The sequence below is a fragment of the Alosa sapidissima genome, chromosome 6 (genome assembly GCF_018492685.1).
Source record: "Alosa sapidissima isolate fAloSap1 chromosome 6, fAloSap1.pri, whole genome shotgun sequence".
Lineage (NCBI taxonomy): Eukaryota > Metazoa > Chordata > Actinopteri > Clupeiformes > Clupeidae > Alosa > Alosa sapidissima.
The window spans coordinates 36,079,861-36,092,858 of NC_055962.1; the positions used below are offsets into that span (position 1 = coordinate 36,079,861).

General features: G+C 42.3%; 3 protein-coding genes across 3 annotated transcripts; 1 reads left to right on the forward strand and 2 right to left on the reverse strand.

Moving 5' to 3' along the window:
- The first annotated feature begins 48 nt into the window (after window positions 1-48).
- Window positions 49-5,208, forward strand: selenol (selenoprotein L). The gene is made up of 9 exons (XM_042095637.1): window positions 49-299; window positions 504-582; window positions 695-748; window positions 828-873; window positions 968-1,095; window positions 1,607-1,721; window positions 2,415-2,537; window positions 2,923-3,060; window positions 4,913-5,208. The coding sequence occupies exons 1-9, from the start codon at window positions 188-190 to the stop codon at window positions 5,021-5,023; spliced, it is 906 nt and encodes a 301-aa protein (XP_041951571.1). The 5' UTR covers window positions 49-187; the 3' UTR covers window positions 5,024-5,208.
- A 706-nt stretch (window positions 5,209-5,914) lies between these two features.
- Window positions 5,915-9,331, reverse strand: clec11a (C-type lectin domain containing 11A). The gene is made up of 4 exons (XM_042095638.1): window positions 8,738-9,331; window positions 8,261-8,360; window positions 7,463-7,654; window positions 5,915-6,802 (listed from the first exon to the last, which is right to left on the reverse strand). Exons 1-4 carry the CDS (start codon window positions 8,861-8,863, stop codon window positions 6,402-6,404), a joined length of 819 nt encoding a protein of 272 aa, XP_041951572.1. The 5' UTR covers window positions 8,864-9,331; the 3' UTR covers window positions 5,915-6,401.
- Window positions 9,332-10,128: 797 nt separating this feature from the next.
- On the reverse strand, window positions 10,129-12,886 carry c6h1orf198 (chromosome 6 C1orf198 homolog). The gene is made up of 4 exons (XM_042095636.1): window positions 12,287-12,886; window positions 11,937-11,987; window positions 11,153-11,770; window positions 10,129-10,793 (listed from the first exon to the last, which is right to left on the reverse strand). The coding sequence occupies exons 1-4, from the start codon at window positions 12,593-12,595 to the stop codon at window positions 10,740-10,742; spliced, it is 1,032 nt and encodes a 343-aa protein (XP_041951570.1). The 5' UTR covers window positions 12,596-12,886; the 3' UTR covers window positions 10,129-10,739.
- Window positions 12,887-12,998: the final 112 nt, after the last annotated feature.

A 12,998-nucleotide genomic window follows, 5' to 3' on the forward strand; every position in this document is an offset into this window, starting at 1 on the left:
GCTTTTTATTGGTGAAGAAATAGCCTATATTTGGTAGGCTACATGTTCCCTTTTTCATCTCTAGGCATGAGTTGTGAAAAACTGTCCCTAATCAAACATTGACCGTTTGCTATCGCTAGATGTCCCACTAGTCGTGACGTCTGACGTGTTCAGGCAAGGTTGTTACTTGGCGATCATCATTACAGAAATGGCTGATGGAGGAAGCATGGTCAAAAGTGAAGTCCTCATTGAGGCGCTTCAGAATTTCGTCAAAGTCGTAAGAACAATGCTCGAAGATGCGGAAAAGGCCACTGCTACAGGTAACTTGGCTGTTGTCACAACGTTTGCCTCTGTTGGAAACTAGCTGTTAAGCTAACGTTGCAGATCATCTGCATGAGAACTCACTATGGTTGATCATGAAAACAAAACAATCCTTGTCTATGGCTAGTCACTCACTTGTGTTATTCAGTGTTTTGCACCAACAACATTGTAGCGAGTTTAACGACTGCAACTTTGTTTCCAAGGTCCTCTGCAAGGCTTTGCGACAAACAAATTAATGTCATTGTTTGGAATAATTGATGCAGGAGCTAACCTCTATAATAGGTGCGTACGCGTGTGTACATTTGTGCAAGTCTTGGGTTTTTTACAGTCCAATAAAGGTAGGGTACTGAACATGTGTTGTGTGTGTGTGCGCGTGTGCTGTTTGTTTAAACAGCCTCTCTGTGAATAAAAGGAGTGAAGCCGAAGACCTGTGGAAACCCCTCTACCAGTAAGATAAATCCACATCCACACTTGTCATGTTAATAAGGCTAGTCTACTTTGCTTATGCACCTGATATATTCCCCCAGAATCGCAGGTGTACGAGATGCCGTTGAAGAGTTTTTGGAGCTGGAGGTTTGTAAACCCAGAGTTATAACCTGCTTTATGTGGTGGATTAATCAGTTTCCTTCTGGATCAAGTCATGTCTTGTGTTATCGCTGCTGCCCAGGTTGAGTGGGATGCCTTTCTTGAAAGTCTGGATTCCAGACTGCAGATGAGTGATAAAGTCCTGGCATGTACTTCTCCAGCGGAGAGACTGAGCGCTGACACCAAGGTCACAGACGCCAGGAGTGGAGAGTGAGATACTTTGAAATTTATGCTCACACAATTACAGTTAGCCTGGGCCTTGACACAAGCCAGTGGCCTATGTGAATGTCCTCTCTGTATAGTAGGCATGTTTTATTCTAAGCAGACTGAGTACTCTGTACTGAGTGAACAGCACACTCCAAAAATGTAACTGACACTGTAGTGTGTCAGTTACACTTTTGTAGAGTGCTGTTCACTCAACATTGTAGGGTACGACTATGAATGGCTGTCCCATTCTGACCATATGGATAGAAGTTTTATTGTTCATTTTCTCATGCATGTGATTTTGGATCAAACCACAGCATGTTGCTTAATGACTAATTAATGTCTAATTGAGACACATACATTTCATTAATATTGGTTGGAGGGTCTTTATAGCACTGCTACCCCTATAAACTGTTTAATGGCAGCAATATAAAAGATCAGTGCTGCATGGAAAGGGCCTGGTCAGCCGTTTGAACACTGTCCTTCGTAGCTCGGCCTGATTTGTGGCACTGTGCAGGGAAGTGACTCTGGGTCGTTACTACGGGAAAGCGGAAAATCTACTGCTGGTCTTGATCCGCCACTTAGGATGACTACCGTGACGAGACCACGTGGCTGAGATCGAAGGCCAGAAGGTAAATAACTTCAGAAACGGTAAACAACATACATGTTCACCTAATGGATATCAGTGCTTCATTAGTGTTTTTGCTGGAGTTGGACCCATGACCTAATCAGTGCTTGCACTTTGCTTGGCTGGTGAAGCTGTACAATGTTTATTTCCTTTTTGATCCATATCCACTTCACACTTGCACTCAATCATTTATTTTCTAGGACCTTACCAGGTTCTTCTGTGCATTTATTTTGAATGCATATGCTTTTAAAAGGGTAGGCCTACTTACTTATCCTGACCTTCAAAGAAAGAGATTATGAAGAATCCCTTTCAGTCCCCTTTTCAGACGCCACTTGTCAATAAGTAGCCCATGTGTGTGGAAGAAGAGCCAAGAAGAGCCAAAGACCTTAGGTGCGTTCAAATTCGCAAACGTTGGCAAACAGGTTTCTGTTTCCTTGAGTTTTTGGCGAACGTTTGCAAACACTCGCAAACGGTCTGAGGTGGTAGTTCTCTGTGAATATATAGTGGAGCTGGACATGAACTGGACAAAGTGTTACCGTCCCAATGGAATGTTTAATCGTTCAAATTGAATTGTTCAGAGAAAACATGTTTGCCGTGAACGTTCGCCACTGTTTGCCAAATTTGAACGCATCACTTGTTCGTAGAAGTGTACTTTGTCGCTGTAGTGGACATGAGCCTTTTTTGTCCTCTGTGACAGAGCCTTCTTGAAGCTCGGTCCGTTAGAGTGGTGGTGGTCTCGTTTGGATGTGTGGAGGGGGCCAAGGTTTGGCTTGAGCAGACGGGTTGCACATTCGACATGCTGCTGGACCCTGAAAGAGAGGTGGGGAGACAGAGAGGGTGTGAGAAGCACCCAGCAGCAGCTACAGCAGTTAGCCATAACTTGCTAGCAGAGATATCTCCTCACATTTATAGTCACACAACTGAACAATTGATCTCCTCACATTTATAGTCATACAACTGAACAATTGATCTCCTCACATTTATAGTCACACAACTGAACAATTTATCTCCTCACATTTATAGTCACAAAAAGCTGAACAATTTATCTCCTCACAATTATAGTCACACAACTGAACAATTTAAGAGCTTTCCTCCTAACTCCCTGGTTATTTATTTACTTTAGTTTTACCTTACAAAAGTTACCAGTAATGTTACAGTGGTTTGTTGAGAGACCGAAATGTTCATAATTGTCATTTGCATTACAGATCTACAAAACATTTGGTCTGGGAAGGTCATATGCAAAAGCAACAAAATTCGACTGCATGCTGAAGTATTCTGAGTTCGTTGTACACCAGCGACAGTTTCCAGACCTTCCCCCACAATATATGAATGATGTCTATCAGGTAAACCAAACATTGGATCGTATTGTGTTTTAATGGTAACAGATGGTAATGCTAAAAATAAACGCATGTCAAGTTGTATGAATATCCACAATATTTTGCTTTGACCATTACCATCACCCTGAAGTAACCCACTAGACACCACTTGTGTTTACACTTGAAGCCACGGATGTGGGCAGTGAAAGAAGGACTATTGAGAAGGACAAGGCCTTGTTTGATGGGCTTGAATAGTAGGGCAGTTAAACTTCACTGTACTGTACTACACTTTCAGACTGTGTCTGTTTATTTATTTGGGTCAAAGGTTCTGGTGGACTGGTAAAATTGAAACTGTGCATCTCTTGTTGATACAACCTTGTATGTGAAAGTGTGTTGTGTTGGCAATGTGTGTTAAAGGACATGGATTTAAAATCACAACCAAATGGCTGTTTTCAGTTCAAACCAAGCCAAGGCATTTAGACATGAATCGAAATCAGGCCTGTTTATGTCTGCACTGAAATTATTGCACTATTTCTCAACCAATGCTTCCTTAAAAAGAAAATAAAAATCCCCACCGTAGTGTTTTAATGGCAGTGTGTGCTGACCAATAAGTATTGACAAACAGCATTCCATTCCAGCTTCACAGTGTGATTACACTGTCTAATTGGGCTGTCCAGTTGCCCCAAAAACCTGCCCATGTAGGGAAACTGTCCAATTGGGCTGTCCAATTGCCCCAAAAACCTGCCCATGTAGGGAAACTGTCCAATTGGGCTGTCCAATTGCCCCAAAAACCTGCCCATGTAGGGAAACTGTCCAACTGCCCCAAAAACCTGCCCATGTAGGGAAACTGTCCAATTGGGCTGTCCAATTGCCCCAAAAACCTGCCCATGTAGGGAAACTGTCTTCGGATGTTACTTTGTGTAGCGCATCACACTGATACTGTACAATACTGTGACTGTACAATTCTGATGCAGTAAAGAGAAGATTAGGACAAAATGCTAGAGGACGAGGTGGAGCACATTTTTTCATGTGAGGATCTGGTTTTCCCGTCTTCATAAGGAGCTTTTGAAGGATTATAAGGTCTGTCTGTAATGTCTGGCTCATAAGGACTTAATTCATCTTCATGGAGAAACTACAGAGGTGATTTGTTTCTCAAAATATAAACTGTAAGCATATCTATGTTTCAGTTATTAAAAATCTTCCAATTTCATCTCAGTGGTGGTAGAAGGCTCATATGACGGTAACTGCACCTGTGTTAATGTACAATTGTAAAAATTTGAAGGCTTTTTAACTATAAAAAGCAGTGTGCCTTTGGAATCTTTTGGTCAAACCAACTCGTTTAAGACAAGAAGTATTCCCTTGAAACGAAAGAGCACCTGCTTTAGAGAGATATCAGTGACGAAGCACTGCCAACAACCAACTTTGTTTGGTATTTAAAGATATTGTAAAAATGTTAAATTGTACACACGAGTATATAATCTGATCGATATATCAGGAGTACGGTGGGGAGTCCTAGCCCTATTGCTCAGTATGACTCTTGTACCGTGGGTTTAGGAATGAAGCTTACACTATTATGACAGAAGTCGGCATAGTTACAGTACTGGTGTTCTGAACGTCTGGTAAATATTTACCTTGGACTCTCGTTCTGAGATTGTTATGTTAGGGTGTCATTAATTTGGGTGTCTTGATGATCATGTGTAAATTGTCATGAAAGGGGTTAGATAGTGTTTCTTTTTACATTGCTACCCGAGGGAGATTTCTTTTTTTTCAGTGAATAATGTCTTGAACCAAGTCCAGGTGATTAGATATCACCCAGCTGTTGAATGGAAGATGTCTGAATTGTGTAATCAAGTAACGCCTGCGCTTTACCATGTTTCAGCTGGGTGGAAACTTTCTGCTGGATGAGGAAGGTAAAGTGATCCTCTCTCACCCCAGCAAAGACCCACTTGACAGACCAAAGATGGGAGATGTCCTGGCAAGGATCCCCTAAGGATCTCCTGAGAGAATCACCTGAATGTTGGAGACGGTCCCTACAGAGGACAGTCTGGCCAGCCTTGTGTAAATGATGATATGATCCACACTCATAAAACATGAAGGGTTGTGTCTGATGGGAGTTAACAAGACCGGTTAGACTTGTGCTCTGGATTCAGGCACCATCTCTAACATTCCAGTTGATTTGGTGTGTGTGTGTGTGTGTATCAGTGTTATCAATGTTTGTTTTTCTTTTTTTATATCCAGTAAATCATCAGCACAGATCGATTTTTGCACATTGATTTTACAGGGTTTCCACAGGTCATGGAATTTCTGGAATAGCATGGAATTGTAATGACGTATATTCCAGGCTGGGAATTAAATCGTTTTGGGGGCGAAGTTAGGGGAATTTTATTGTAGCAGTTTAAAATTTCCAACATTCCAAGATACATTAATACAAATATATTTCCACACAGCATTGGTGTTTATCGGGTTATTAACTTTTTCCATTAATGCTTGATTAAGTATTCGGGGTTAGTCCTACCATGCTTTTTCAATGCCCATTTATTAATTTTCCAAATGGTCATGGAAATTCAGGATTTAAGTCAGGGAAATGTCATGGAATTTTACATTTGATGTAGAGTGGGAACCCTGATTTTACTTACAGGGAAGATACACCGGGTGCATAACTGAAGCACTCCATTTGCGACGTGTAAAACTAGTTTAGAAGACTGGTCTATTTATTTGACCGTACGCACCACTATCACGTCTGCTGTAGCCAGTTCCATTGATCATAGTGGAACTAGTTGTTGCAAAAGACGCTACGCGAACAGAACGCTTCAGTAACGTGCCCGATGTAGCCTCCCTGTTTGTTATACCGACAAATCAATGCAATGTTTGATTAGTTGCATAGTATCAGACTTGTTTATTATCACTTTGTGTATGGACTATATCTAACCTCACCAAAAGCTACATAATAATCTTAAAGATTTTTCTTGAAATCACAATACATTTTCAATAATGATCTATCTCTGCTCAGCTGTTATTAATAACCTTAAGTATATACATTTAGGCATACAATCATTCAGCTTCAACAAGGATAATGTTCAGAATATCAATCACTAATTGCACTATAATATGGAATTACTGTGCGTAATTGTTTTACAGTACAAGGAGTGAAAAATAAATATGTTTTATAACACAAAACTCTGAGACATTTTATTCAGAGCATTCTACTCGGAAATAAATGTCCTTTTTAAAAAGCTACTTATTAAAACTAGTTGCTAAATAAAGGCTACATCTTCTGAAAACTTAATGCCAGAGTCCTACAGCGTCAAATATATTCCTATGACCAAAACGTTGTTGAAACGTTGGGAAAGGGTGTGAGAGTCTGTAGATCAGGCCTCGAACTCACAGAGGTAATACATGCGCCTGTCACAGTAATTATCCCACCAGTCTCCGTCGTCTGAAGACATGGCCACGCAGTTCTCCCGTTTCCCGCCGTCCGGCTGGCTGGACAGGAAATGTTTGCGCCACTGGAAGTAGGTGACGCGCGTCGTGTCCTCAAAGAGGTACAGGCCCTCCGAGCGGAGGTCGTTGATGCCCAGCCACACGGGCCAGTTCCCTGGCTGGAAGACGGCGCGGACGTACTCGGCCAGAGCCTCCTGCTCCTTGCGGTCGCGCGGCATGGCCATCCGACCGCCACGTTCCAGGCACTTCTGGGCTGCGTCTGCGTACGTGGCGTACACGCGGTAAACCATGAAGCACTTGTAGCCCACACGTCGACCCTTCTGGCAGCCTGACGATGAGAACGAGACAATTCCAGAAAAAAAATGATATTTTAAAGCTTTGGTGTTGCCAAAAACAAGCCAGTTTGTGGAGATCTAAGAATGAGGTGATGGCAACATGACAGCCCACTTGATCTCTTGAACAGCTGACTTGTAAGGGAGGTTAGATGACCACCTGAGAATACTACGATCTGGAACAACTTAGTCATTTTAAAGGACTGCCATCACCCTGGCCATAACATTTTTCAATGGTTGCCCTCTGGAAAGCGGCTTCGATCACAAAAGGCCAGAACAGAAAGACTAAGAAGACGTTTTTTCCCCCAAGCCAACTTTTTACATTTTATTTTATTTAATCCCCACCCCCCTTCTGTTTTCTATCTTCTTACTTTTCTATTATTAAACTTTGCACAGCTGGGAGTTGTAGTCGCCATCCCTATTTCACTGCTTTTTCCACAAGTTATGCATGTGACATAAATTCTTGAATCTAATGATTGGTGAGCCATTATGTTGCATTACATGTATTAGAGTCCAAGGTTATATGGTCAGAAGTGTGTGGTTTTAGTCACATGCACCCGGCTACAGTATTCCGGTGTGCAAACACTGGTCATTTTTTTCCACTGCCTTCCGCCTTGTTTTCAATGTGTAATCAGTTAGTCAAGAGTTTTACAAACCTTCCAGACGTCCTATCTCCTTGCGGTTTTCCTTGCTGAATAGGGACACCTGTTGCAGGCTGTCCTCCATCTCAGTGAGCTTGTTGTCCAGCCTGGAGATCCTCTCCAGCAGCTGGGTCACTTTAACATCCAGGGTGTAGTGGCCAACATTTAGCCGGTGGATGGCCTGGTCCATGGCTGCTAGTCTTGTCACTGAGGAGAGGTACAGTCTGTTAACCAAAGGAGGATTGAAAAGGTCCCAAAGCACAACACTCATACTGTTTTTGACGAATAGCGTTCTCTGCAGTCAGACCTGGGGGAGCTCATCTGCACACCTTTCCCATGGGCATATTTCTTGTCATAAAGCCCATTAATTGTTATTAAGGGATTTCCCTACCTTGTACTGACCTCAGTCAGCTCATCCACATGGTAATATAAATCAGGCTGTTTTGGAATTCATTCAAACACACTGTTTAGTCACAGCTTTACCACTTGTGACAGGAAGCTTTACCACTCGTGACAGGATGCCTCTAAAAACAGGTGTTATGTTGCCTGGGTTCTACTCAATAAGATAATGATGAAAACAAAAACAAGACATACAACTGAGTGTTAAGTTCTACGAGTCATTAGATCATTTGATTCAGTGTGTTTGTACGTAATTCTTTGCCAGTAAAGTACAGCCTGCTTGAAAGGACTATTAATTACATGAATGCATGAGCCTTATTTTGGGGTATACAGCACAATAAATTGTTACTAGTACTTGAGGTGCAGTCTGTACATTTGACCGATTGAGAAGTGCCAAGAAGGAGAGCCACTTACAGACATAATTGTAGTTATTGTCCATGTCTGACACCGGCGATGTGGGTTCTGGCTCAATGAGCATTCCATCTCCTCGCTCAGTCCTCTCTTCCTCATCATTCTGTGTGTGTGTGGGAAATCAATGTACTCAACACATCTCACACACTGCTAGTCTGAGAAGAACCACATTGCTCACATGTACACAGCTACACTGGATGCCCTTTTAAACCACACAAGTCATAGAGTCTGACTGCAGAGTTAACATATTTATGTTCAGAGACTGACATGCTGCTGTTTCAAGGACACCTTTTTGCTTTTAAATGCTTACTTAAGCGTTGAAGCTGCACAGAGTAGGAGAAAAAGGACCACAGCACACATTTGCACGTTAGGCTTAGTACTGAATTAACAAATATTTTTGTTCCTCAAATTGCATATTAAGTCATTTGGATTGGTCTCTCTCTTACCTCTTCGTACTCAAAAACAAAGTTAAGATCACACCTGTATCAGTGTAGAGTTGCCAGAGTCCTCAGGCTGGGTTTTGCTGTCAGATTCTTGGCTTCCAGTCTCACCCGAGGAAAGCGAGGACAAGCACAAGATGGTCACAATAAATGCGACTATTTCCATTTTCCTTCAGATCCGTACGGTTTTTATCCTCAGACTCCCCTTATTGGTTTCCCCTGGCCAGCCCTCTTTCTCTTCCTCTCTCTCCCTCTCTCTCCTCCAGTTTTGTCCTGAGTGGGCCTAACCAACAACAGGAAATGGCTTTGTTTTCACTCCCACCTCCCACTTCCAAGCTTTTGTGTGAACAGTTCACTTTTTGTCCAGCTGTCAGAACAGCACACTCTTGCCGTATAGTCAGGTTTGTGCCATTAAGACTTAAGATTTCTTTTTATAGCCTAGTTAGTCAGACTTGTGTGACGCTATGTCTGTGGTAAACCCAGCATTCAGCAGGAAAGGGATTTGCAGTGAAACTGAACGAGGAGGTAAAATCAGAGAGCACATCCTTGTTAGCTGAAATCACTGCCGAGGGAAGGAATTCCCATTAAAGCACCACATGAATGCAACTTTCCACAAACCCACTGCGGGCTGGATGGGAATTAGGATATATGGGTGTGGCCTCTCAGCTCAAGGGATCCAGTGTGTTATGCAGTGTCAATGTTCCCAAAGTTTCTGCTGATGAATATGACTTGGAATCATGCTTCACATTCCTGAATGCAACTGTTAACGGCAAGGTTGGGATTTAACATAACTTCATAACATCATTCGCATGAATGTGCATGGACAAGGAGGAGACATCTCTCTTTCAGTAGAATAAGTCTTTAGAATCAACTTTGAACTTTTAATCCAAAAGGTAAAAATAAAAATGAAATAAAATAAATATACAGATGGATATTAAGTGATTACCAGTTTACCTGTCCCGTTGACAAAGGTGTATTTTAATTTTAATGTAAACATTACCAAGATAGAATAGTGTCTGGACAAAAACGTCTTGCAACACCAATTACAGGGAACAGCTTACAGATGTTCCAAGAGAATCCCCAAAAGCTCTGTAGATGTACAGACCTGTTACTTTGTATTAATGCCACTGTGATCAGAGGTATGGTGCTGCCACACAGTGGAGAAGTCTGGAAACACAGTTTCCCCAGGAAAACAGCCAACTCAGACTCCCTCATTCAATACCACATTTTCCATCAACATTATTTTCAGAATAGGAAAGTAATTTCGTCCTTCCTCGGGCAAAGGGAGCTATTTTAACATCATGAAACATGCATGAATTACTGCTGATGACAAAAAACAGTGCTAAAATGTTATACTGTCATAATTGGTACCTGGCTGCCAGATAATGGTTCACACCAAAGTCCAAATAAAGTTGAGACAGACAAAGAAAGTGCTCTCACGTTGATGATGTATTTGCATGATTCGTTTGAAAATGCATGAGTGTCATACCAAAAACAGCAAATGGGACATGAATAAAGTGTCAATACAAAAGATAAAATAACAACTATATACTCAAATCTAAGTGTACAATGGTAGTGTCAATCTAAAAAACGAGCAAGTCTTCTAATGCATCCACTTTACTGTTAGAATGTGCACTATCCAGGCTTTGCACTAGTATGAGGTCAGGGTATCAACAGTAATCAATTGTAACTTAGAGGGAAATGCAACACGTTTTACAAAATTACCTGATTTATTGCTTGCTTGGAGATAAATATTGTATGCATTCATCTAGAATAGTCCATTTATTCCTAAATGCTTCATGTGCATGTCTAAACCAACAACAAATTGTACAATCTCATTTTATGTATGAACAAAAACATAGTGTAGTGACCAGTATGCAAACTGTCTAGTGTTACACTTGAGCAGTAATGGGAAAATATAAATGTCAGTGATAAATGCCATAAGCTACAGGAATAAATACTGAAGGCAAACGTAGTGTGTGTGATATTGAGTAGGTCCTTTCCTTTGGAACTGCGTCCAATGTCCTCAGCCCACGCCCATGTTACCAGTTGTCCAAAAAGTCAAAGCCTGTCTTCACCATGTTGCCACCCGTTAACTGAAAATGTAAAAAAGAGAAGGTTTAGAGTTCTGTCCTAAACAAGTATAGTCCAACGTATCTAAATCAGTAAAAGATGTTATTAAAACATGTTCAATGTTATGTTGGTCGTCATCACTGCACTACTTACTATAATTCATAGAAGGTGTGCTGTGTGTTTCAACAAATACCAAAACATGAATGTGTTTGATAGCACCACTGTGTGTACAAAGAGGTGGACTACCATGTAATGGTGTCAACACAAAGACCTCTACATTACACATTGATACCAAGCGCATCTTGTGGTCCAATAATGTGCCAACCCGACAACAACTACCAATAAGCAGTCAGAAATTAACAGCGTCAATAGAAAGACTCACCTGAGAGAATGTCGGGCTGGATCCCAGGGAGGTATCAATCTTCTCTTCCTCCCTAGCAGTGCTGCTATGGCCTGCAGAAGGCTTTAAGGCCAAGCCTGGGCTAAACACATCATCCAGGGGGCTCACCGAGGGAAGGGTGCTCTGGGCACGCTCCCAACCAGCCACCGAGGATGGCACACTGGCTGGAGTGGCTGGCAGCACACTGATGGCCGCGGGGGGCGCGATGACAGCGGCTGGGGTAACACTAACGGGTATGGGAGGAGGGGGCGCTGGGGGTCTGGGAGCCCTCTGTTTGGTAGGCCGTGGCGGGTCTTCGGCCTCCGTGCGAAGGTATGACGGAAGGGGTTTCTCCCCTTTCTCCATGGACTTGATCTGGCTTGGGGTGAGGGACTGGAAGTCAGACTTCTCCCCCTCGAGCCGGGATCTCTCCAAACTGATCTTCCAGAAGGAGGACTCTTCTTCTCGTCGTCCTGACGTGTCATTATTTGAACTCTTGCTGCTTGGAGCCACTTTGGTCATCTGGTTGTTCTGGGCAGGTTTGCTTGGCTTTGGATCAGCTACAGAGGATGAAATACTTTGCTCTGGCGCACCAGAAGTGAGGCTGAATTCAAGCTGACTCTGTAAAAATGACATGCACAAATACATTACAGAATTTAAAAGTGACAGGCTGACTTATAGACATTATCACGACACAAATGAAATGATGAATGTGTAGCCTACTCAAGTTCTAGATAAACTTCCCAAACAAGAATTCTACACATCCTATTTAGATGGTTAGACCTACCTTTGTTTCCCAGGAAAAGGGTGCTGAATGTTCATCTTGCCAAGTAATATCCTAAGATAAAATACATTGGCAACGATTCAGTAATGACAACAAGTTTTCGTTAGCTAAGCCGTAACGCAGCTGCAAAAACAACAAAGTCTTTTTTGAAAAACAAACAAACAAAAAACACAAATGTCGTCTGCTGCAGCTCAGTAGGCTACGTCAGACTGTTTTGAGGCCGAAAATCATCTCGGCTCGGCTAGGCATCGTTAACTAGCTTGCTAGCTAACATCTTTAGCCGTTGGATGTCGTTTGTAACTGATGTGAGTGGCTGTACATTGACATGACAGAAGCGTCAAGTCTTCACTTACCTCTTCTCCAAAGTGTACAATCTTTTGGCCTGTCTGAATGAGGAGTTTTGGATAACAAACAACTTCTTCACGGTCCACCCTGTGCATTCCATATCGGGCTCTGATATGGGGATCCATCATTACATTGTCGATGGCTGAGTCTTGTTCAGTCGGAGTCATGTTATCCCAGGCAGATCCATATTTCTCTTTAATTTTCTCTCTCTCCTGCATTATCTTGTTGGCCATAGAATTGATGGAGGAGAAATAGGCCAACTTTTTATCCTCCATACTCGCATCTCTCGCAGCCCCGACCATCGTCGTGGCGGCCATTTTCTGAACAGCTGAAAACAGTCCGCTGTGACGTACGCATAGTTCGGGAAACAGGTAAAGCTAGTGTCAGCGGAGTGGCACTGCAGGCCTACAAGAGCTGGTAAAACACTATTTTCTATATTTCTGTTCTCATTTTACGGATTCTGTCTATGAGGCTTCTACGGAGTGATCAAATGTGAACATGTCTAGATGTAGGCACACAACCTAGGCCTACATAGTTAAAGGCACACTATGCAGGTTTTTTTTAGCTTAATATGCAAGTTTTTTTTTTTGCTTAATTTACCTTCATTTAACAGCTTCAGAGTCATTGGAATGGTGACTTTAAATATGACTTTTTTCGGGTTGAATGGTGGCCGTGTCGCTTCCCCCTAGCGCCTGTGAGCGGAAAAACCAGCCTTGCACT

Excerpts from the sequence above, each read along its gene's own strand:
- c6h1orf198 (XM_042095636.1), bottom strand. The coding sequence starts at position 12,595 with ATGGCCGCCACGACGATGGTCGGGGCTGCGAGAGATGCGAGTATGGAG. Across the intron at positions 11,988-12,286 it reads TTGTACACTTTGGAGAAGAG|GATATTACTTGGCAAGATGA; the intron begins GTAAGTGAAGAC and ends ATTTTATCTTAG. Across the intron at positions 11,771-11,936 it reads CCTTTTCCTGGGAAACAAAG|AGTCAGCTTGAATTCAGCCT; the intron begins GTAGGTCTAACC and ends TCATTTTTACAG.
- clec11a (XM_042095638.1), bottom strand. The coding sequence starts at position 8,863 with ATGGAAATAGTCGCATTTATTGTGACCATCTTGTGCTTGTCCTCGCTT. Across the intron at positions 8,361-8,737 it reads GCAACTCTACACTGATACAG|AATGATGAGGAAGAGAGGAC; the intron begins GTGTGATCTTAA and ends ACACACACACAG. Across the intron at positions 6,803-7,462 it reads GGAGATAGGACGTCTGGAAG|GCTGCCAGAAGGGTCGACGT; the intron begins GTTTGTAAAACT and ends TCTCATCGTCAG.